The 26402-nt window shown below is 31.3% G+C and overlaps 3 protein-coding genes and 1 long non-coding RNA gene across 7 annotated transcripts in view; 2 read left to right on the top strand and 2 right to left on the bottom strand.

Annotated features, from left to right (window-relative positions):
* The window catches only part of LOC143206607 (uncharacterized), a 42584-nt gene extending 36279 nt beyond the window's left edge, over positions 1-6305 (top strand). For both annotated transcript variants that reach the window (XM_076419222.1, XM_076419226.1), the window contains one exon: positions 6075-6305. Coding sequence is in view for 1 of the 2 variants with exons in the window: in XM_076419226.1 (XP_076275341.1) it covers positions 6075-6082 (8 nt within the window). In the remaining variant the exon portion in view is untranslated. The remainder of the gene's footprint in view (positions 1-6074) is intronic.
* A 5061-nt stretch (positions 6306-11366) lies between these two features.
* LOC143206594 (uncharacterized) lies at positions 11367-11910 on the bottom strand. The gene is made up of 2 exons (XR_013008466.1): positions 11663-11910; positions 11367-11592 (listed from the first exon to the last, which is right to left on the bottom strand). It is a non-coding gene; the product is annotated as an uncharacterized LOC143206594 (long non-coding RNA).
* Positions 11911-12026: 116 nt separating this feature from the next.
* LOC143206593 (uncharacterized) lies at positions 12027-12914 on the bottom strand. 3 transcript variants are annotated; one of them, XM_076419205.1, is made up of 4 exons: positions 12779-12914; positions 12548-12669; positions 12322-12480; positions 12027-12220 (listed from the first exon to the last, which is right to left on the bottom strand). In XM_076419205.1, the coding sequence occupies exons 2-4, from the start codon at positions 12639-12641 to the stop codon at positions 12162-12164; spliced, it is 312 nt and encodes a 103-aa protein (XP_076275320.1). In that variant the 5' UTR covers positions 12642-12669; positions 12779-12914; the 3' UTR covers positions 12027-12161. The 3 variants fall into 3 exon arrangements, with proteins under 3 accessions (XP_076275320.1, XP_076275318.1, XP_076275321.1); XM_076419206.1 differs by having other exon boundaries at positions 12120-12255; XM_076419203.1 differs by lacking the exon at positions 12779-12914 and having other exon boundaries at positions 12027-12255; positions 12324-12480; positions 12548-12776.
* An 8623-nt stretch (positions 12915-21537) lies between these two features.
* LOC143206592 (uncharacterized) lies at positions 21538-26188 on the top strand. The gene is made up of 3 exons (XM_076419202.1): positions 21538-21712; positions 25286-25507; positions 25854-26188. Exons 1-3 carry the CDS (start codon positions 21652-21654, stop codon positions 26066-26068), a joined length of 498 nt encoding a protein of 165 aa, XP_076275317.1. The 5' UTR covers positions 21538-21651; the 3' UTR covers positions 26069-26188.
* Positions 26189-26402: the final 214 nt, after the last annotated feature.

Genomic DNA, 26402 nt, shown 5'->3' with positions numbered 1-26402 from the left:
GGGTGATTTTGGATCATTTTGTAATCGTTACAGAATTGTAAATGTTTAAAATATCTTCACGAATCTATAAACAGAATACTAAAGCCGTAAAAACATTAGAGTTTTATGTTATATTCTTATCTTAAACTTCAAACGAGTTGAATTTCAATATTATTCACATTTTCTTCCTTATCATAACTTGATAATATAATAATTTGATACTCTTTTAAAGACGATTATACGGTACATATTATTTTAGCAATAAACATTGCTTTTTAGGAAAAGAACACTACACGTACCGTCGAAAAATCATTCTCAAGACATTTCATTTTGGCATGCCATTGTGAAAAGTATGATTATAAACAAAAAAATACAGAGTTCCGAACCAAACGATGAAAACCGTATAAGATATTCGCCGAATCTTCGCGCAGACCTCGAACGTTCATTTCGTTCAACACTGTACTTACCATAAGAGATGACATCAACCGCTGAGAATAGAAATTATATAATTATGTGGGACATTCCCATTAATTTACCTGTACTACGTACAAATGCAAATACGTGTGTAAATAAATAATAGAAAAACAAAATACAGTCTCTGTTGTTTAATTTAAAAATTCATGAAGTAAAATATAATTAAATATAGATATATTATTTGTAATATTAAAATAAAACGTCCTGTCTTCGACAATTTAAACTAAACCGAAATTGATTCCGTAACTAGGGAGCCAATTTTATGAAAAATGTGGATATTTTTGTTGACCGATATCGTTTTCTAAAAATATATATGACTTGACCGGACCTCATCTATTTTTATTTTACCGATTACCAAGGCTGTTGCGACGCAATACAATGTTATAGTAGAATTAATTCATTCTTAATATGTATTATTTTTGTAAATGTAGTCATTTTAGGGGTATAATTTATGACCTGTTTAGATATTTTCTTAATTTGTTAGGTACATTAAGGGAAAATTAATATAGTTTATTTTTTGGCACAAAGGTAATATACATTTTATTGAATGTAGGTCAAACATATTATAGTCTATTCAAAGGTATTTTGTACATACATCATTGTTGTACAAAATACCAAAAAAATACAATACATCAAATACATCAAATTTGTAACGTCAAAATGCGACGTTGCCACATTAGCTCTGAGTTTTAGTTCAGTTTGGCTTTGACCTACAATAAAATTCTAATTTAAATAAAATAGCCGGCTTGGTGGCGCAGTGGTAAAGGCGTTGCGATACTGTTGCGATAAACGCGGGTTCGAATCCTGCTGGGGCAAGGTCGTAAATTTATGTTTGTGATTGTTTAAAATTTGTGGATGTTCTAGGCAAGGGTGTAAAATCCGACAAGGAAAATGATCCCAGTCACCCCTGTAACCAGGCTGGGTAAGACTCGGATGTCTTCTGGGATGATTTCTAAAGTTGATCGCTCGCCAGTCGGTAGGCTTAATACTGGGGACCGTGGTTCGGAGCCCATGTTAAACTTTAGGCCCAGTCCAGATAAACCCATAGTTGTTAAGAGGAGACTTTAAAATGAATATAAAAAAAAATTAATTAAATAATTAAACTATAATACTGCTACCAAATATAATTTATTTTAACATTATAGTAAATCTAATTCATATATTATTGAAGGTATTAAAACTACAATTAAGTACACAGTTATAATAGCTTGACACGTTTTAATCAAATGCTCAAGTATATTCTGAACATTTACAAACATATCTGTGCAGATAAATCTTTTACACTCTACAATAACATTTCCTACAGTTATCATATATTAATTATACACTCACCTTTATTTATTTTCGTTCTCATCACCCAGTCTTAGAAATTGGCGGCATTGAATCATATCATATTCAGAAGATTTCATTCAAGTGAATAACTAAGTTAATTTCCAATCTATCTAACATTTGTCCACAATTTCATTTGTCCATTTCTTCTTCAAAGTGTCTGATCGAGTTCATCCAAACCGAAGGTGTTATTAACCTGTTTTCCTGTTTCCGGCATGAAGTACAATATATCTGCAATGAATTATTAATAAATGTTATGACTGATAAAACCTAATCAATTGTTATTCCAACGTTAACCTTTTTCCATCAACTTTTGTTGTCATAACACTATACACACACTTGTGTTACATACACTAGTCTTCCTTCATTTTATTATATGCTTTTAAAAATTATATTCTTTTAAAAGCAATACCCGGAATTTCCATTAGACCTCTTCAATACTTTTCAGATTAACGGTTTCCTTTGAAATAATTGTATTAAATTATGTTTGTATTGAAAAACTATTTACTGTTTTTATACATTTCATATATTTAATCTCTGGTAGAGATAATTTTAAGCTGATCTTGATTAAAATTTTCATTTCCTGAGATATTTCAGTGACCGTGTCCATACTAATATCCAGCGCAGCTGCAGCACGCTAAAAATATTTTCAATAAAAAATCGCAGCAAATTAATATTTAACTGTAAAAATGCTTACGTCTCTAACGAATTTTACTGGCAAGAGGGGGCCTAACTGATTACAGACCCATTCTGTTGTGTCCGGCTTCAGAATTTTCTATCAGAGTGGTAATAAGCAGCAATTTGAAATTTATTAAAACAAACAAAGCATTAAAATAACGTTTGCCGGTTCATTACCCCTTGTCACTATTGTTTTTAAGAATTTTAAAACCGGATGACAAACAGAACAAGCTAGAACATTAAAATTCCATTGAATTAATTTAGTATGTCCGAAAATAGTAGTAGTAAAATCAGTCGTATCGAAAATAGCGTCTGAGACAGTCGATATTTATAGATCATGGTTAGGCGAGTCCTCTCCCTGAAAATCCCAACGAATCAGGCTGCGACCTTTTCAGTCACCATCACAAACCCGAAAAAAAATCAGACCTCAAAGAAAAACACAGTGTGTCCACCAAATCACCTAGAGCCTTCTTTCTAACGGTATAAGCAGTCGTACAGTCTGCGCTACGGATAAGCGTGTCCTTTATCTCTTGTAACGCTGCATAATCTCTATTGAAATCAGGCAGGTTTAACAACGCAACCAATCAAATCGTTGCGATAGATTGTCCTCACTTCAGTAAGAGATATCATGTTCAGAACGATATATTGCCGACACTAATTTTCACCATTTTGTAACATTCATTAATATTCAACTTTTATTATTATTTTGTATCTGTAACTGAATCATTCTTAATCTCGAAATATTCTAATTTGTTTCTAGTTTGTAATTGTTGCTTTCGCTATCTGCGATGTCAACATTATTTGAAAAATTTATTAAACGATTTATAAGAATACTAGATTTCAAATTTGGGTGTCAAAATCCCCACTCAACAACCGATCGGGTGCATAGAATAAGAGGTATTTGAAGAGAAGAAATACTGTCCTGCAATATTCGTGGATGCCTCATAAACTTTTGACTAGATATGGCACGTGGAATCAATCTGCTAAATGAGCAAATTGCTACTGCAGAATTACTGCCTACTGCTGGAATCATATATTTTCGAAAGAAAATTTGTAGTCTCTCATGAAGGGACATTCTCAACACTTAAACATATTTCGGATGGAGTTCACCAGGGTAGTATCTTTGGACCACTCCTGTATCTCTACGCTTCTAACATCCCAACAACCGAAGAAAAAGTTCTTGGAACATTTGCCGACGATACAGTTATGGCAAACGATATGTTGCTGCTTAAGGTTGTACAAGAAGTACAACTGGTGGTCAAAAAGATCAACAAGTGGACTAGAGACTGGAAAATACAACTTAAAAGCTTCAGATCTGTCCATGTTAATTTTTCGTTGCGGTGAAATGACAAAAACCTAATTATATCACTTGACGGATAGAGCGATTCCTCAAGTAGAATCAGCTAAATACTTTGGTATCAATTTCGTTGGTAGATTAAATTGGATATATATTAGACTAAAGGCAGAGAAGATCAAACTCAAAACCAAGCACTGCACTGGTTAGTCGAAAGATACTCTCAGCTTGACCTAAAATCAACGAGAATAGTTTATCAGTTAATCATAAAGTCAATTTGGACATATAAGGTGCAAATATGGAGTTGCATTATAACATCAAACCAACAACTGAATAACTACCGATGCTTATCGCGATGTAACCAAGGGAGCTGCACGGTGGTCCCGAAATCCAATGAATTTACGAAGTAATCCAAAATTTCAACATGAAGAAAGATTACTAAATCACAGAAAAGTAGAAGCAATAGAGCTACTGGGCAACACCCAGGAAATCAGAAGTTTCAAGCAAACAAAACCACATGAACTTGTATAGCGTATATGTTAAGTGTTACTCTTATCGTTAGCTTAAGTTGTTTAGTTTTATTTTAATGTAATAAAGTATTAATAATGTAATAGTCTCGTCCTTGCTTATATAATGATGCAAGTACAGCAGAATAGTACTAATATATTAATTTGTAAATTAAGACGGTACTAATTATATGTAATGTAAGATGTAATTGGCTTTAAAAAATATGTTGTTCATTATAAACGTCAAGAAACTAATTGTGCCTATGCGCATTAATTTGTACAAAAAATAAGGAAATGCGCTTACATCAATACAATCAATAGAACGTGTATTCCTCTCCTAAACTTCAACAAACCCTTGTTCAATATGAAAGAATATACTTTAAATAAACATATGTTATATAGCGCGGTTAATAGGGCACCAAGAAATCAGTCTGGAGTCTATTGACGTGATGAGCTTAAATTGTAGAGATTTACTTTACATTAGAATAGGAGTGAAACGGCGTTGTCATTTGTGCTTTAAGTCGTTATTTTTATCTGTACGACAAAATAATAAAAGTTTTTACTTTTAAACCGTATACGGTTTATTAGTCGCAAATTCAATTAACTTGCCTATCAAGAGTAGAAAACAGGTTGACTTTGGATTGTTAATCGTTCCGCAGTTATTCGAAACATTCTTTGATATTTATTTGACCTTAAATTCCTGAAATTGACACTAACATCTGCTGACTCGACTGTTCAACAAATAGTAAATAACAAAGATAAACATTTCATGTTATCAAGTTATACAGTGCGTCATTAGCAATGCCAATTTACCAAATTCCTTAATAATTCAACTCAAACTCGCCAAATTGTGTATAAAAAAATATGTAAATAGGATTCCCCACAAGTTCCCCTGAAAATTGTTTTCGCGGGTTGGAATCCTGCTGGGACATAGTCGTAAAATTATGTTTATTTTTGTTTAATATTTGTGATTGTCCTAGGCAAGAATGTACAATCTGACAAGGAAAATGATCCCAGTCCCGCCAGTAACCAGGCTGGGTAAGACCGGATGTCTTCTGGGATGATTTTGTTGGTTGTTGTCACTCGCCAGTCGGTAAGCTTAATGCTGAGGACCGTGGTTCGGAGCCCACGTTAATCTGTAGATACAGTCCAGTGAAACTCTCGTTGGTAAAAAGGAGACTAAAATATATACAAAACAATTCAAATTCAACCCTTTAAAGAGTTTTTTTTTAATATGAAAGAATGTATTATGAATTATATCGTTAAATTTTTTTCCATATTTTTCTTACAAGTATTTTGGTTGATGCGTTAAACTTATATTAAAGACACTACAGTATCTGTAATTAGTCGACTGCGGTTCGCTCTTTGGGAACAACTAATCTCTCGTAGCATTCTTAAGGCGAAACATTTTACACCTATAGAAAAGAGCTAGTAACGTTTTTGAAGCAGAATTTCAGGTAATCTTTTGACATATCATCTCTTCACTCTCTCGGGCAGCACCCGACATCAAAAATCATCAAAACTCATAAAAAAAATGTATCGATTTTTAATTAATTTAAAAATTGAGTATTTTTACCTGTACAGGTACGATGCGCACTGGTAAACGCAACCCCTGTCGCCAGCCAGATGGGCCGTGTTCTAACCGAGAGAGTGAAAGAGATCAAATGTCAAAAGATTTGCTTACCCATCCGATTACCTGAAATTCTTGTTTCTCTACGTTGCTAGCTCCCGTACTAAAAGTATAATCTTATGACCAATTGCCAATTCAATTCAAAATGAAATAATAAAGAAAAATAATATTTATTTTGTTTTAGGCATATAACATTGGAACCCACTATAGAAAACTAGTATACTAAACACCTGGTTTCATCATTCAACAATTATTTATCAGTTAAGAAACGTCATCTAGACGGCAAAACGTAGTAATGCTGCCGCAGTTAGCAAATAGAGAAATTGAGGTAGGTAATCGACATCATGATGACCTTAGTTCACTGTAATTTTGCACTAAAACAGAAATATATTTACACTATAATAACGTAAAATAAGAGTTTGTTTTATAAACAAAATCACTATTTCCCAAAAATCCCTCTATTCAACATCCCTCTCTAGTTTCTGTTATCTCTTTAACTTATTTCATCCATTTTAATGGTTTTAAGTCTTATCTATTAAATAAAATGTCTCACAGTAAATGTAAAATGTTTATTTATATTACTGAAATTTGAGTTTATTATTAGGGTTAGTGAAAATTAATGTCGTTTTTTTTTACTACTACAATCTATTTTCTCTCTTCTTCGCATATTTTAACGCACAATGACGAATTTGTTTATTTAAATGAATAATGTAAAAAATATAAAATGAAAGTATATGAAATTGATACGTAGTGGTGAAAAGATTTATGAGTTGAGTTAACACACGACATATAAGAATTATACTTTCTTGATTCTTCACTTCCATTCTTTGTACTTTTGTCTTTCTTCTTAGTTCTGATTGTTTTCACATCTCGACACTTGACAGTTTCTTTGACTAATTCATGTTCTTTGACTTATTTGATTCTCACACATCTGTTTCTTTTACTTCTTACTTCTCGACCTTGATCTGTTCTGACTTGTTCTGGTGGGGGTGTCTGCCTCTCTATGAATTCGGGACTTTCTGACGATCCACGGAGAGCACAGGGCTGGCGGAGTATTTTTTTCTGCATTACTTGCAGCTTTTGACTAGGCTTGGCGCAGCGTAGGTGGACCAAGTGTTTTACCCGAAGAGGGCCACTGATCTGATTAGGCTGTTGTAAAGCAGAACTGGAGCAAGTTTGCTTCGACGGCATAAAAGAGGATTCAGAACAAAGGAGATTCCGGAGCCTTTGGATACAGATTTATTTTTATTTCACGGTGACGGAAAGTTGGCCCTGAAATCTGTTGTGCGCCCAGCCTGGGTCTCAGTAAATATTTAACAAACTATACATAAACGAATTCTCATCACATAACACATAATATATATATATATATATATATATATATATATATATATATATATATATAGTTATGTCGATATTTTCTGAAAAAAATTTTTTAAACTAATATTTCACTATTTTAATTTTTTCTTAAAAATGTCGATATTATTTTATATTATAGATATTTTTCAATTATCGATATAACAAAGTATCGATATTTATTTGGTAGCCAATACACTAGCGGATGTTGTCATCATTGAACCTCTGTCATTCGAGGGCAAAGTTAAGTCAGGCCGACTGCGACGTTGCCGATTAGTAATTAGTATTTACATATAGGGAATATAGTATACAGAATATAATTATGCCCCAAAATTACCACCACCTACAAAACTTCCTACCCTACTCGTATTTAATATAATAGTTTGGTGATCATAATTGGCAATGCCGCACGGTTCCGACTGCAGTAAATTGGTGAAATTAGCTACTTCTGCCAACACCCCTACGATGGCGACTAGTGGACGGAAACACCATTGAACCTCTGTCATTCGAGGGCAAAATGAGGTCAGACGGACCGCAACGTTGCTGATATGTTAAATTAGTATTTACATATGGGGAAAATATATATAAGCGTTGGTATAGTGGGTGATTTACACAATTGCCGCCAGCTGCATATTAAGATTTTGCCGTTCATCTAAAGTCTGCAATCCGTTAACCTATTTCACAATTATACTAAAATTTTTTTTTGTTAATTAGATTTCGCAAATATTAAAATATCCCAATATTAAAATGTTTGAGTCTCGTTTTCTCCATTTTTCAGCACTTCAACATTTAAATTTTTAAGGCGCTTCGGTTTTATTTGGATTATTTATTATATTTGACTGTAAAAAAATCGGTTTTGTGCAACCAACCGCAAAAAAGAACATAAATGAATAAATTGAACTAAAATATATCAAGGCAAATATTTTAAATTTGCCTACAATAGATTTGCTGATAACAACTACTGTGTGATTGTAACTAAAATAATAAATTTAAAAATAGTTTATTAACATGTCTTTGTATTTCAAGATTTTGATTATTTCTGGTCTGTGATCGGTGGCTAATTAAAATTTTACTCCAATAAGATAAGGTCTAAAATGATTTAGTGTTCCAAACAATTGACAATGATCCTATTTTGGTTATTGAGGATACAAAGTTAGTATTATTATTATATAAAATCTATAATATTCAAATAGACCTACAAATAATTTTATTTTAATTCATTTTAATTTCTTGGCATACGAAATCTACCATGGATTTCATTTTGTTAGTTGGTCAAGTATTTTCGGCACTACCCAAATTGGAGAATTCCATGACGATATTCTATGATTATCTAATCAAATATCATTTGAAATTATTTTTTATCTTCTTGTTTTTGGTCATAATAGTACCCATAGATTTTGTAATTAAGGGATTTTCTGAATTTGTGATATTTTATTTTACAACTGAAAGTTAAAGGTTCATCTTTATCTAAAACAATGCCAAAACATTCTATACGTACATTTTTAATTTTATTTTGTAAATCAAAATTTACATATTTTGTTAAAAATTTGTTTCACATAATTTGTTATTTTGCGTCTTTAATAATGAATGGATGAATATTTGGGTGAGGATTGTCTTTGATTCAAAATAGTTCATAGCTTTATCCGTTTAAGCGATGAGAATTCAAAATCTAAAATACATTCATTACTCTAAGAAAATCTAAACCCAAAATACCATTAAAAGAGGATTTGTGAAAGCATATTGAGATTTATGCTATGAGAGAGTGTAATATGAGTTGCGTTTATTCCAAATATATTAAAATTTTCTTTAGGTAGTTTACAACAAAAAAAAAAGAAGAATTCAAAATATAGAAGATCCCTAATTCACAAATAATTTTATATTTAAGGTATATAGCGAGTGACTACTATTATGAAAGATTGTAATGCCGTCTGGGAATATTCATTTACCATAAAGTTTTGGGGGTAAAAATTTGATCTAGCTCTATTGCAATGATCTCTATTCCTCGATTTTATTTCTTCATTTTCTTCATTTAAAGAATCGTTGACGTCAACTTGAATTTTAAATGTTTAATAACAATTTTCTTATGTCTAATTGTATTGTAGGTTCTATATTTAAGAATATTTAAGTTTTAAGGAATAAAAATGTTAAATACACAAAGTATGGCCAGTTTGTATTGATTTAATTAAATAATATTTCATGTTATTTTACTAATTTAATTTATTATTCACTTTTATTTAATAATAGAATTTGAAAAATGAATCAAGATAATATAAAAGGCCAAAAACTAAAGTTGAGTTTCATATGGAATTTAACTCACCAAAAAACTCTCTCTTTGTGGGGATTGATCACAGCTTTATTAGTCAGTCCGACTCTACTATCTCTAGAGCTTTTGAACTGCTATGCTTTTGCCCAAATTCCGATGGTATATAATCTAGAGATGTTTTCCAAAGTTTCGTTGGTTTTCAATTTCGTATATTTTCCAAATTCCAATTATGAGCAAGTTAGCGGCACTTTAAGCAATCTCCAAAGAGCTGACAGTCCAATTTTGATCCATCTTCTGTTCTTAATAATTGTTCGATTCTAGTAAATTAACTAAATACACAGGAAAATACCCTCGTGATCTCTTCGGAATTCTAGTAAAGATAAAAACACAGCTTTACTTCAACAAAACAATTTTATTTAAAAATTGGAAATAGACTAGGAATAACAGTATTGTGAACGATACTACCTTTTTCGTCACAATTCCATTAGAAAGAAACCTTAAAAACCTGTTCTATCTTAAATGTCTTATTTTATATATTTTTAAAATATGATGTAAATATGTGTTAACGATAATATCGAATTGTATTCTAATTAAGATCGAGTAAGATTTACCAAGAATAAACATTATATCTGTGGTGACTTTTTTTTATAATACACCCTTTTTAAATTTATTTCACATTTGTTATTATTTAGCCACAAATTTAGGGTACAAGAGCTTTCTTGACTTTTGTATTTAGTTATTATAAGGAGGAGTCGATCTGATTGTTTTCACTATCAAGTCCATTACTGTTATTAGTCTCTGGGGTCTGAAATAACTCAAACATCTCTTGCACAATATTGAAAACCATAATAGTTACTTTCAAATAACGTTGCTTGATGTACTCATATTGTGCAAGGAAATTTCGTGGCCACTTTTAAGGTGCTATATGTTGCGTTTCCCGCCGCGGGCGGTCATGTTTCATCCTAGATATGAGATCTGTTTATATTAGCCAAGAGTGAACATTTTTCAAGAGGCTCAGGTCGGGATAGGGTGCTAGGCGAGGTAAATTTTAGTTAGTTAAGTTTACACCCTTGTATCGACAGTTTGACGGATAGTTCTTCGGTATGACGATAGTTGTCTAATTTTATTTTAATAGTTTATTTAAATACACTTTTATTTTCAACTCACAATCCACCTTTTGTCCAAGACCTGCAGACGTGTTTTCGCCAGAATAACGATTTAGTCAAAACAATCAATATATCAGATCCGACAAAAGGCCTGCTGGTGATTTATTATTCCTATATATGCAGGGAACGACACCTGATCCGTCTGTCTGACAGAGCCGCATGTCCATTTCAAGATTACGCTCTGAATGGTTCCTTTTTTGTGGACCAGTCACCACCTATATATATATATATATATATATATATATATATATATATATATATAAGTTTAATTTATAATCTTCTTTTGATGCTTTGATACAATACAATGGTAGCATACAATCAGTAATGCTGATAACGAAATGATATTTACCTCTAAGTTCAAACTATATCCATTCAAAAGTATAAGAAATATTTAATATCTACATAACTACACTTTTCAATTTCCTATTAAAATGGAACTGATAAAATAAATTGAATATTATGGCCAAAAGCGTACCCTTATCTAGTACTATTTCAACAACCACCTTAAAATACAGTTGGGATTTTTATTAATTGAACTTCATAAATGAAATTGATATTTCTGCGATGACTGAATATTATTTTAATAAAATAACAATTATCATTTTTAAATACGCTAGGTAAACTAATACATATTGTTTTCAAAATGTCTACTTTTTAGTTACGAAATTAGGGAAAATACAAAACAACAATATTACAATAAACATAATTTATTTCAATAAAAAGGACAATAGGACAATAGTAGAATGTTATGTTATTATGAATGTATAATTCATAAAAAATTATAATATTTAAATGATCTCTTTTCCACACCACCTATGAGGTAGAGTTCTAGGCGCATTTTCTTAACGTGGTATCTATCCCTTTTGTAGGTCTAATCCACCAGTATGGGCATTTACTTGGGTAACAATGGTCACTAACTGCAAATAAATCAGACAAGCACACATTGTTAGTTTCATAGTCATGATTATATTCAGTTTTTGTACTTACCTGTTTTATGGTTACATCCTTTTTATCGATTTTCTCTGGGCTATTCCAAACATTGGTCAATAACTGCAAATGTACCATCTCCTTTTAAATTGGGGTAGATTCATCTCGTGGTATAATATTATATAACAGTATACATCCTGTATCTTTTATCTCATTTACCCATGCTTCAACACTTATGGCATCATTTTCATCTCAAATAGCTGTGGATTTAAGATTATAAACTGCTTGTATATTTTCATTTCAAATAGCTGTGGATTTAAGATTATAAACTGCTTGTATATTTTGTAAATCTTTGAGTCACTAAATCTATCCTACTTACATTAGTAATATCTACATTGTCTCATATCAATTATCCAATATCACATTAAATTGTATTTTAGCTGCTAATTGGGTTGAAATTTCTTCTCTATTTGTTTTCAAGAGATGTAGGGTTTTAAGGTATTTTCATGTCCAAAATGTGTTTTGGTGAATTCTACTTCACTTTCTTCACCTCTTTATTTTAATTTAATAGTAACTGAACAATCTTGTTACTTCCTTGAACCTCCAAATGCCTTTTACCTGTTGTTTTACTGACAAAAACCAGATTGATTACACTGAAATAATGTCGTACAATTGAAAGAAATATAGCTTATTCATTGTAGTATATTGGCATCACTCACACGTGTACAGTGTTTTTGTTACATCGGTATCTTCATTAATAGCAGGATGATTTGTTTTGGATCCATGCTGCTTCAGTATTTGTTTGTTGCTATATTCGTTTTCATAAGTAACACTTTTAAAAATGAATGCACCCTTCAGATTTGATGCAGATGTTATTTCTAAAACATAAAATTATCGTAAGATCCAGTAGGAAAGTCAAAAATTAAAATTTTTGCAAAAATTTACCTGGATGAATTCTCTTGAAATGGACATTCAAATTAGAGTGGGTTGTATATGACTTCGAGCAGTTTTCACAATAGAAAAGCTTCTTCTGTGCCATGTTTTGTCCTTCCAATTAATTACTCAAACTAAATATTTAAATCAAAAACTAATTAAACAATATTTCTATACAATCGTAAATTAAAATATCTAAAATTATAAAAAAGAGAATGGCTAATTAAGTAATAATTTGATTACCAAAATTTAGCGTTTGCACTCTAATTATTATAAGCCAACCTCCTCCCATTAAACACAAAGCGAAATGCACAGTGTATTCCCAAATTTTAGCAAAATTACCCCAACCTACAAATCTTCCTACCCTACTCGTAATTGATATAATAGTTTGGAGAGCATAATTGGCAACGCCGCACGTCTCCGACCGCGGTAAATTGGCAGTAGTAGCTACTTCTTATATGTATTTGACTTGTATATATGGTTGCCTGTATATAGGTAAGTTAAATTTAGGCTTGTAAACAACGCACACATCAAATTGTAATATTTTTTATTTTTTATATTACATTTTTATTACCTATTGAAACATTCATGTCTTATATGATAGAATCGGTTAAAACTATCAAAATATTTAGTTTTTCGGTCGAGTAAGTCGGAGTATCCCCAGGCATTATATCACAAATGTAAAACATTTCAAATATGCGGTGCAATGTTGCCGCGTCAACTTTTTTGTCAGTTTTATAATAATTTATTTTTCATTTTGGCTTTCAAATAAAATAATTAAATATTAAAATAATGTTATCAAATATAATTTATTTTAACAGTTCGTGATTCATCTTTCATCGAAGAGTATATTTACCTTTTTACATTTAGTAATTGTTTTCGTCGTAGCAGTGTTTCCTTGTCAAGACACTTTGATATCACTGTATTTCTCTTTAGTTTCTTCTATAACTATATACCTGTGTATATCTTTCTTGATAAAAATTGGTTCATTGCATTGTTCATAATATATTTGTCATTTATACAAAACAGTCAACTATCTTCAACAACAACAACCCTTCAACTATCTGACTTAACGTGTATTTTTTTCAGGCCTATTTCTATAGAAATAAAATTACAAAAGAAGGCAACTAAACATTTCATGTTTATTTATCGAGTAAAAATTTGGTATGGTTCACTCTTTAATATGGCCACTCTCTGTATGTATCGTAAGCTACTACTTAATTATATGCCTTGTCAATCCACTTGTTGGTGTCTTTTTCATCAATGTACTCTCCGTAACAACAACTGATGGTTTCTCTAACTTCTTCATTAGCCGATTTTCAAATTAGAGCAAAAACATTCATTACTTAGTTGTTTTCTCTATAGTAGTCGCTCTTGGACGAAAACACTAGCTCTGCGTCAGGCGTGAAACCATTCCTGTTTCCAGCATGATGAACAATATACCGGCAATGAATTATTAATAAATATTATAACTAATAAAACCTAATCAAATGTTACTCTAATATTTACCTTTTTCCATCAACTTTTGTTGTCTTTATTCCATTTTTATTTTGTGTTCCATTTTGAAATATTGATGTCTCATCTAAATACAGAAATTGAAATAACAAGTCTTGAACAATGTCCGGAAGTTCCATTAGAACTCATTGTGGGTAATCTTTACACTATATAAGTTCTATGTCTCCCAACAATGTATGAAAAGCTGTTCTAAATCTCTCGAAGAACTACATATTTTAAAATTTTCTGTGTATACATACCAGGCTAATTTATTTCCTCTGAAATAATTGTATTAATGATGTTTATATTGACTACTGACGGTTTTGTAGGTAAGGTGATCTTGATTTGTCATCTGCTTCGTATGAAGACGATTATATTGTCTTTTAATTTTTTTGGGAAGAAGCTGCAACACGCTAAACATAATATTTAATTGTATTAATACTTATAGTTTATCCAATGTAGCAGTGAACTCATGTGATGAAGATGTATGAATTGCATATTGTAGTTTGTAATTTCCTTTTAATACCAGACATTTTCCTTCTCATTTTATATCAAGTTCGGTCTAAACTTTCATAGTCAAGACGTGTTTTTCCCTTCTCGAAAACAGCTCTCCAGAAATATTACAAAAATTACATCTGTATATTATTACGGCTAACTTTTAGTTAACGGTGTCAAACAGCTCCCAGGTACGCGTTACGGCAAATTCAACTGAATACGTGGCGCGAAGCAAAAAACGTTTCAAGTTTCACCTTTATAATAACGGAAAAGTTAAAATAAGAATATTTGTAAAAATACATTACAATATCAAGCAAAATGGATGTTACGTACATGTCAATGTGTTAATAGCAACTAATCAGTCGTTAAACCAAAAACTGTCGGAACTAAGTAATGCAAGGTCCATCACAAAAGATCGCGGAGACACCAAGAAAATTAAGAGAAAAGTATTTCCGTCGACGACGAACGACGAGGACGAACTAGAACGCGAAGTATACGAACAACTCGAATTGACAGAAGTGAAGAATGAAAAGAAGAAGTTCGAGATGACACCTTCCCCGCCAGTAAGAAAACATCAAGGAAATATCGTACAGATCATCAAAAACAAGAGGCAGGAAGCTAATATTTCTCTGCCTCCTTCGGTTAAGGTAAGCAATATTGGTAATTTTAATTTATTCAGAACACAGATAATTTTTTTTAATTTAAATTACATCGTACATTCGATATGCTTAATACAATCTTAATTTACAAATTAATTTATTACTACTGTTCTGTTGTACTTACATTAATATACAGCATGTGTTTCCTGCTTTCCTTTTTATGCTCATTTGACTCCGAGGTCATGGAGCAGCTCTTCGTTGGTTACGTAGCAATAAGCATTGGTAATTAATCATAGAACTTTGTTTAGGGTGCATTGGATTACTCGTTGGTTTGATGTATTAGTACAACCCCATATTTGCACCCTATAGGCTTACAAACCAATCTCTTCGATTTTAGATCAAGTTGAGAGTATTTTTCGACTAACCACTACAGTTGCTTGACTTTGAGCCTAATTCTGCTCCGCTTTTTGTTGATGATGATGGTGTCTCCAGTTTGACTTACCATCGATATATATTCCCAGGTGTTTAGCTAATTCTGCTTGAACAATAGGCCATCCATCAAGTGATATAACCAAGTTTTTGTCGCAAAATTAATCTTCACAGATTTTGAGCTATTAAGCTGTATTTTCCAGTCTCTACTCCATTTGCAGATCTTTTTGACCGCTACTTACCCGTTTTTTCCGAACATACTTTTTCTATAGCCTTAGACAGAGATATAACTTCTTCAAATAGAGATACAAATGTTCCAAGTAGTGTTTATTTTGTTGTTAGGATATCAGCAGTATAGAGCAGAAGAGAAATGGTTCAAGACACTACCTTGTAGAACTCTAGTCGGAATAGGTTTAAATGTTGAGAATGCCACTTCTTGCGAGACTCCGGTCAGAAGTTTGTGAAACATCCACGAATATTGCAGGGTCGTATTTCCTTTCTTCGAATGCGTTTTCAATAACCGCTGTTAATCTGCGCACTTGGTCGATTGTCGAATGATGATTCCGAAATCCAAATTGGACATCTAATGCGATTTAACAGCGGTTTCTCAAATAATTTTAATATCGCAGGTAGCAGCGAAATCGGCCTCAAGATCCAACTTGTTCTGCCAGTTTGTCAGGTTTTTTAAGCATAATTATTCAAGTAAACTTAAAATTTTCCGGAACATGCTTCAGTCTCTAACAGGCATTGAATATATATGTCAACATGATTACTGCTTTTCATGGCAGCTTTTTTAATAATCCAAATGAAATATCAACAATTCCACGATCCTTTTTAGGATTGAGGTTATTGTCAATTTCTGTAGCAATTTCCATTGGAGAAATATTTACAGCTACATCTTGAAATCTGCCTGTTTGAAATCGAAACTGAGTTAAACGTGACATTACCAAGATGCGAGTAATCAAAGTGATAGCGGGACTTTTGCCCCACCTTATATTTAACAAACTTACAATTTACTTAATGCATGTACAAATTTATTAATTATTTTTTATATGCCATACTTCTCTGGGAATGATTAATGATTTACTAATTTATATTTTAAAACTATTTATTTTAAAAATAATTAAATAAAACCCTTATAAGCCTGCTTGGTGGCGCAGTGGTAAAGGCGATGGGACAGTCCTCCTACTGTTGCGATGGCCTCGGGTTCGAATCCTGCTGGGGCATGTTCGTAAATTGTGGTTGTTTAAAATTTGTGAATCTTCTAGGCAAGAGTGTAAAATCCGACAAAGAAAATGTTCCCAGTCACACCAGTAACCACGCTGGGTAAGACTGGATGTCTTCTGGGATGATTTATAAGGTTGTTCACTCGCCGGTTGGTAGACTTAATGCTGAGGACCGTGATTCGGAGCCCACGTTAAATTTTAGGCCAGTCCAGATGAACCCATAGTTATTTTAATATATATATATATATATATATATATATATATATATATATATATATATATATATATATATATATATATATATAAATATATATATAAATATATATATATATATATATATATATATATATATATATATATATATATATAAATATATATATAAATATATATATATATATATATATATATATATATATATAAATATATATATAAATATATATATATATATATATATATATATATATATATATATAACATTAACACTTATAAAAAGACATTTCTCACAGCATTCTCTGCACAATCTGACGGAATTTTGCATTTTATTCTCTTTCTAATTTAAAAAGAACAAAGGGGATTGAAATAAAACAGGGTGATAAATTATGTTATGATGTTACTGGGAGATAAATTATCAGATTAAATTTTATACCCCTTTTTTGTTAATTACTTATACATTGGTACCGCAAAGCAAATAATTAATATAATTTAAAAATTTAGTAAAATGAATATATTCACCAGGAAACCCTAACCTTAAATTTTTGTTGAAACTTTCATTTATTGTCGAAATTATGTTGTGATCATAGAGTTTTCTCTGCGGATGTGTTGACTAAGAATTTGGTAAAAATAAATAAAAACATAAATCATATCAATCCGTCATAGTAAGTCAAACATCCGTCTAAAGACAGACCACAATAAATTAACCATTTTGGAAAATTCTATTATATATTTCTTAGATTAAACTAGTTAACATTTTTCTGGCAGTTCTTTAAATTGTTTCTCGTTTATTTAATTTAGCGACAGTAAAACGACTCGACAATAAGTGTTGATTGGCCAGAACCGCACATGAGCCTTTGTTCTAATCTAACCTGATTTCTGCCAGATTTCACAGCTACCCATCCTTTTCTATATACGCCTTGTTGTTTACAATAGTTGTGGTTAGAAGTCATTTTTAAGTTAATTTTATATTTACATTTTGCTGAGCTAATATAATTATTTATTATTTCATAGAGAAAATTAGCGGCAGATAATGCCAAAATAAGTGTATAAGGTATGAATTATTAGTAAAATATTATCATTTTATAACACTAATTTTGTAGATTGCTATGGTACAAAGCGTATATTTTATATTTTTATGTAAAATATTATGGAAACAACTTATTTGAAGATTATAGTAAATGTTAGAATGAAAAATGGTGATATTTCTATATTTTTTTGTTTATTTGTAGTGTAAATATAAGATGTACTTAATAGAAACTGGTTGGAATAAATTGATAACATAGTATTTGAAGCTTTGTGGTTTATTATTTTTCTTGGTTTATATAACTCCTCGGTGCAGATAAATAATGCAGAAATATTATATTGCAATAAATGGAAATAGAGTAAATAATGGAGTCAAACTTCAATTTCTTGTTCAATTTTAATGATGTGGAAATGATATATAGTTTATTCAAAATAGCAGTGAACTCACGCCATCAATATGTGCCAGTCGCAAATTGTAAATTCGTTTTAGAGTCAGACAATATTTTCCTTCTCACTTTATTCTATTTAAAAAGATATGTTATCTGACAAGTTCGAACACCTAACCGAATCAGCCTGCCAAAGACGTCCGGTTGTTAAACGTCTGCAAAATTCTGCAACATATTAATTATAATAACTAGAGGTTATAAACCGACAAACGTTGCCTTAACGCTTTGCTTGTTTTGATAAATTTCAAATCGCTGCTTATTATTATTATTAATGAAAATGCCAAAGTCAGACAGAACATATTGCATTTCTAATTAGTGACTTCGAACCGGAACAGAGGTTGGTATCGACAGGGTCACCGAAATATCTCCAAATATGAAAAATATGACCTGAAATTCACCGAAAAGGGACCGTCTTTATACGAAGGGCTGACGAATCAGGATCAGCTTGATCTTAACTATATCAGAGATCAAATATATGAAGTATAAAAATAGTGAATAGTTTTTTCAACATAAGATTAATTTAATACAATTGTATTAGAGTAAACTGTTAATTTGAAAAGTATCCATAAAAGCTTAGAGATGTGCTACTCTTTTAGGAATGTAGAGCATCCGTTCATAGACTGTTAAATAATATAGGATTTAAATGCTGTAAAAATGAGGTCGAATGGGAATTTCAGACATTGCTTTTAAAAGAATACAATTTTTTAAAACATGTAATAAAATCAAGGAATACTTATTGTTTCAATATGTGTATTTAGATAAGACATGATGACATGACATGACAAGATGTTCACTCACTGCAAGATGATAATAAAAATTGTCTTAAAACAACAAAAGTTGAAGGAAAAGTTAAACTTTGTAATAAAAATAGGTTAGGTTTTATTATTTATAACATTTGAAGTGAAGAGAGTGGAAATAACTAAAGGTGAAATATAATTAATATGCGGTAACTGTAGGAAATTTTATTGTAGTGTGTGAAAGTTTTATGTGCATAAATATATTTGTTCACAATATACATGAGCATTTGGTTAAAATGTGTGAGGAGAGAAAGAATACTAACTGTTTTACAGATATGGCAAATGTATTAGGGATAATTCAGTGATTAAATTTTGTTTTATCAAGAAAGCTGTATACAAGTAATAACGAATTAACTAAGTAGAAATACAGTGATATCAAAATGACTTTACAGGTAAACACTGTACCGAAGGAAATAAGAACTAAGCGTTAAAGATAAATATGCCCTTTAAATAAAGTAAAATATATTACTTGGATATACAATTGTTTGTTGACTTCAAAACATACCACTATATAAAAAAAACGCTTCCAAAACTTTAGCTCATTGGTGTTACGGAAAAAATCAATTTAAATATAATAAAACACAACCCTAACCTACAACTAGTATAACTATATAATTAATTGTACTTTTAAGTCTTTGATAATATATGCATTGGATGTATTGTAATGTTAAAGTAATGATATTTTTTACAGTATTTTTTAATTTAATGATATAATTTTGTGTTTTTAACAGTTTAATTATTTTATTGAGATTAGAATTTTGTTGCATGTCAAAGACAAAATGAACTACAACTCAAAGTTGATGCTGTGACATTGTGACGTTTCGACATCATCAATTCAGATGACGTGAGTTCACTGCTACTTTGAATAGTCTCACATAAAGGATATCGAGTAATATTTATTTGTAGTTTTACATTCGCAGGGTCAAGTATGCCTAAGATAAAAAGAATTTGATATAGAATTGAATTCAATTTGCAGAATTAAAATCGAATGGATATGCAGTTGGCCTCATATGTCTGTTTGGATTAAAAGCGTTATAATATCTTTTTGACAATTTCTACTGGCAATCCTTTATAATCAAAATATGAACACTACAAGAACAAATAAACTATAAACAATTGTTAACTTTACAAAACAGAGGACCTATCAATACCAGGGTAAAATACAAAATGGCTGGTGTAGTACATCGAATTCAACATCTCGATTGCTTGCAAATGACAACGTCGCCTAATTATTCGGAAACTACTGTTCTACAAAATACCAACAATAGTAAAGTAATGCAAATTAATGCTCTGATATGACAGTGCTCTGTCACATGCTGCAAGGGTTCAATTTTTCTCAATAAATGGCTTATATATTCGAGCATTCCCAAAATATTGTTAACAAAATTAAAAATAAATATGTGCACTAAATAAATTAATTCTATTTTATTTTTGTGTCCTAATAAACGGTTAACGACTATTTAGCAACCGACCTTTGTCCGAGCTATGTTCTTTCATCGACAAGCAGCAACAACTTAATGCTTTGCAATAGTTGTGAACATGACGGATGCAATTCTGCCACACGGAAAACATTTTTTTATACTGGTTTAATAGCAGCATTAGTTCTGTTGATTCGAAATTAATGAGTTTGATCAGTATTCTTTTGTTTTTAATGTGTATTTGTGAACTTATTCAAAATAGACTGTGTTTAAGTACCATGTACTGAGGAGATTAGAATTAAAATTCGTTACAGTGTAATATATTTTTATTGTTTTGTTAAGGAGTTTTATCGCCCTGTGGTCGAAATTCGACTACAAATTAATCGAAGTTACATACAACCACATGTTAATCATGTTTCCCTCAAATAAAGTAAAGAGAAAAAAATGATATGTTAATATTATTAAACGTTTAACTAAATCTAATTTCCATGAAGTTTTAATAATGAACAAAGTGATAAGATTAATATAAATTGTACTAATTTTTCTCAATATATGGTTTATATGTAATATGAAAAACAATGAATAATAGATTAATATAAGTTGTACCAATTTTTCTCAATAAATGGCTTATATATTCGAGCATTCCCAAAATATTGTTAACAAAATTAAAAATAAATATGGGCACTAAATTAATTCTATTTTATTTTTGTGGCCTAATAAACAGTTAACGACTATTTTACCAGGTGTACCGTTATAATTGACCCGTGAAACATCATCTATTAGAGGCGCAAAGAAGGTGAAAGGGCAAATTAGTGATGCATTTTCGTGTAGTGGGGGAAGTCCAGGATTAAAAACTAACCTTTGTATTTTCGGGATAATGCGGACAGAGCTATTAACAGAGGTGGTGTTGTACGGGTAGGCTCTACGGGTACGGTGACTAGGGTGTTACTTTGTGTATTTACAAACTACAACTAAAATGTGTTCGACCATACAAATATTACAGACGGTTATTTGCTTAATGGCTTTAGTGAAATATGGTATGTGGGGTGATTTATTATTTTTAAAATTAAAATTGTTAGTTTCATTAATTTCATTTCAAGTGTATATTGTTCAATTTTATTTTCATTTCGATAGGAATTATTCTAAAAAAGTTCTAATAGGACACACTATTCGTAACTCAATAATGATAAAATAGGTACTTTCACTGATTTGCTGGAATAATATTGTCATTAAATATTTAAGAGACCAAGTTCAATTTTTTTCTTCAAATTATATTTAAACTAATACATCACTAATGCTAGTTCTTCAAAATTTTCTGTCATAAGTCATTTTCTGTCACATATTATCATATATATGTGTAACTTTTTTTTCTCAATTATCTCTTGAAAAAGGTACTTAGATAATAATGTGTAAATTTTTGGCTAGTAGTAACAATCAAATGGCGGACAGTAAAAAGGACTGGTGTCTTTTAATAAGTAAATTTAATTGTTCCATTAAAAAACGGGAACTTTTTAACTGTCTTAATCACCCTTGATGAATTGATGAAATGGAATACACCTACGCCATTTAAGGGGTGACTAATCCTAAACCAATCGATGTATTATATAATTTTTTTATTACAGTTTCTTGTGTATTTATATCATAACTTAATAATAAAAGTAATTTTAGTATGAATACAAAATTCCATATTGTTGTTGACCATATTAGTTTTGTTAATAAATATAACTCCTTTCAAGAGAGATAATTCCAGAACTTTTCAAATATGTTTAACTACCTTAGCATATAAAATATCTCAAATGTTTTTTTGTGATCTAAATTTTGAAACAGTGTTCGAAACATGTCTGAAACATTCACCATGCCATGTTGTTGGTGAGATTAGTTTTATTCATAATGATTTATTTTAAGAAAATCATCAGGTCTTACTCTCATTACATTATCCCATTTTAGCATTGAATCTATGATCGAACTAACTTAAAAAGCCAATTTAGTTCTTTTTATTGTTGTTAAGGAATTGCATAAGAATGAATGCGTTACTCGTAATCTCCTCAGAGCTGTTAATAATTTAACTCAATGATTTTTAGTTACTATATCGTGGTATTTTGCGTGCATCCATTTGGAGTGTACTTAGTGTTAGTAATAATATTTTGAAATTATTAAACGTTTATCATATTAAAAAAGCCTGAGAATTATTGAATTAGTCTATAATACATTTTAAAGAAAGTTACTATTCCTGTACTAAGGCATATTAATAAAATACTGATAATAATATTTTATTTTGGATTTTGGATGATTGAGCCATAATAAAACACATTTTATTGGCAAAATTAGTTTTTTTATTCAACATAATTCCCTTCAAGGGTGATACACTGATTATAGCGACCCTCCAACTTTTCAATACCATTTTGGTAGTACGATTTGTCTTTTGCTTCAAAATAGACCTCAGTTTCGGCGATTACCTCTTCATTCGGCGAACATTTCTTCCCAGCGAGCATTCTTTTGAGATCTGAGAACAGGAAATGGTTGCTGGAGGCCAGATCTGGAGAATACCGTGGATGAGGAAGCAATTAGAAATCCAGTTCATAGATTTTTGCCATCGTTTTCACTGACTTGTGATTGATTGTCTTGCTGAAGCAGCACTTTCTTTTTCTTCGAATGCGGTCGTTTTTCGGCGATTACGAAACAGTCAATAACGCTATGCAATAGTCGCTGTTGGTGGTCCTTCCTTTTTCAAGGTAGTCAATGAAAATTATTCCATGCACATCCCAAAATACAGAGGCCATAATCTTGCCAGCCGACTGTTGCGTTTTTGGAGCGGATTCATCGTGTGCAGTCCACTCGGATGACTGTCTATTGGACTTCGGAGTGAAATGATGGAGCCATGTTTCATCCATTGTCACGTATTGACGCAAAAACTCGGGTTTATTACGCTTGATCATCTTCAAACACTACTCCGAATCATCAACTCGTCGTTGTTTTTGGTCAAAAGTGAGCTTGCGCTGTACCCACTTTACACAAAGCTTTCTCATACTCAAATATACGTGAATGATATGATGTACAAGTTCGGTTGATGTCTTTAGAGTATCTGCTCTTTCATTCAATTTCAATTTACGGTTATTCAAAATCATTTTGTAGATTTTTTAAATGTTTTCATTGGTAACAACCTGTTTTGGGCATCCACAGCGTTCAACTTAGAATACCAATCTTTGATGATTGATTTTACTGTGGCAGTGTCCGGTTTTTGCCTCAACTGTAGTTTTTCCCTTCAAAAAGCAATAATTTTTCAAGACGTGAAATTCACGCACTCAAAATGCTATAATTCACAAATTAATGATCCGATAGCTGTCAAATTTATACACGCATCTTTTGAGGGTTAGGGCTAATTAAAAAAAACATATAGATTTAATTCTAGTAGTGCCATCTATATGTCAGGCCGGGGACTTTTCAATTGCCCTGTTAAATACAGTGAAGTGTACACTTAGTGTAGTAGGTACCGAGTTTCATAAATTTCATATCTAGCCATTTCCTTTTCTTTTTAACATTAGTCTTGTGATGAAATCTTAATTTTATGATTAATATGATGCCAAAATGATTGATGATTTTTTTGAGGTTTTCTGGTGCTACCACCTCATTTGGACGTCCACTGCGTTCTGCATCATCGGTGTCTCTACGACCACGATTAAAGCCAGCAAACCAACGTTTTATTGTTGTTTCTAATAGAGTGGAGTCTTTATAACACTTTTTAAGTCATTACTTCGCTTGCACTGTATTTTTCTGCATCAAGTAATAGTGTAATATAAAAACACGAAAAAGTTTTTCATCTATTGTTTTGAAAATAACAAAAGTAGTGTTTTAGCACAGCATCTCTTAAACTTATGAGTAGAATATCATGAAATTTTAACAGCTTTTTTTTTAAGGTTAGCACTAACTGAAACAGCGGTGAATGAAATAAAACTAGCGTCATCTATGTGATAGTCCCGGGGCTTTTCAGCCCTTATGTTATATACTGAATAACTCAATAATACAAAATGGAAAACTGTGATTGTAAGCGGAAAATTGTCAAGACCATTGAATTCGATAGTTAGGTTAGGTTTTTTTCTTATATATATTGTAAAGTCTCCTTTTACCAACTATGGGCTTATCTCGACTGGGCCTAAAATTTAACGTGGGCTCCGAACCACGGTCCTGAGCACGGTGCCTACCGACTGGCGAGTGACCAACTTTAGATTTCATCTCAGAAGACATCCGGTCTTACCCAGCCTGGTGACTGGCATCATTTTCCTGGTCGGATTTTACACACTTGCCTAGAATATTCACAAATTTTAAACAATCATAAACATAAATTTACGACCATGTCCCAGCAGGATTCGAACCCGCGGCAATCGCAACAGTAGCAGGATCGTCCCATCGCCTTAACCACTGCACCACTAAGCCGGAGGTTAGGGTTTTTAATGTTGCTTACATTAATACTTCGCATTTTCACCAGTAGATATCGCTGCTCAAAGTATATGCAAGCACCTAATATTTGTGACCACCGCCTAATAAATATTAAAATTTCCAGGTTTTTGTGTTGAATATTTATCTACTAATTTAGTATTTCGTTTTATCCACAGGTTTATCATTGAGATGCTGGAAATGCTCGTCAGATTACGATTCAAGCTGCAGAGATTATTTCAACACAACCAAAATACTGCAAAATCAAGTTCATCTCAACGATTACGCCTACGGCAATATTCAGATGACCAGGACAGAACCGCATCAGTTTACATGTGAAGGGTTACGTACATCTACAATAACTCAGTTTAAAAACGTTTGCATCAAACAGGTTATCAAAGGTAATCAGAACATTTTAATAATAACTAATTGTATCCTCCTGCGTTAATTATTTATTAATTATTTTTAAAAACAAGTAATAAAAACCTTAAATTGAAAGTTATTATTTACCACTTCTAATATCCTTGGAGTAGCCAAATTTCGTAAATATTCCCGCTACCTTCAACTCAACTATATTAACTATTTATATTCGTAACACTTGAAGGTTTTCAGTAACATTATATTTTGAATGTAACAAATAAGGCAACATGTAAAATAAGTCTTATTGGCTCTTAACTACAATATCTGCACTCTGAACGAAACTATATATCAAAATGGCCAATCTAATATAATATTGTTTGTTTTTAGTTCCAAATTCACCTAATAAGTTTGTTCGTGAATGCCGATTGGTCTCAAAAACTCTGATAACCGGCCAGTGTCCGAGCGATGTTCTTTCATCGACAAGCAGCAACAACTTAGTGCATTGCAGTAGTTGTGAACATGACGGATGCAATTCTGCCACACGAAAAACATTTTTTTATACTGGTTTAATACCAGCATTAGTTCTGTTGATTCGAAATTAATGAGTTTGATCAGTATTTTATATCTTTTGTTGTAGTGTGTATTTGTTAACTTATTCAAAATAGACTGTGTTTTAGTACCATGTACTGAGGAGATTATAATTAAAATTCGTTATAGTGTAATATGTTTTTTTATTGTTTTGTTAAGGAGTTTTATCGCCCTGTGGTCGAAATTCGACCACAAATTATTCGAAGTTACATACAACCACAAGTTTTCTCATGTTTCTCTCAAATAAAGTAAAGAGAAGAAAATGATATGTTAATATTATTAAAAGTTTAATTAAATCTATTTCCATGAAGTAATAATGAACAAAGTGTTAATAAGTTAAGGGAAAAA

The sequence above is a fragment of the Rhynchophorus ferrugineus genome, unplaced genomic scaffold (assembly GCF_030347505.1).
Source record: "Rhynchophorus ferrugineus isolate W39M unplaced genomic scaffold, kcgeb_rfMv2 rfM1, whole genome shotgun sequence".
Classification (NCBI taxonomy): domain Eukaryota; kingdom Metazoa; phylum Arthropoda; class Insecta; order Coleoptera; family Curculionidae; genus Rhynchophorus; species Rhynchophorus ferrugineus.
The sequence above is the reverse complement of the archived record's forward strand: the minus strand, read 5'-3'. Positions and strand labels throughout refer to the sequence as shown.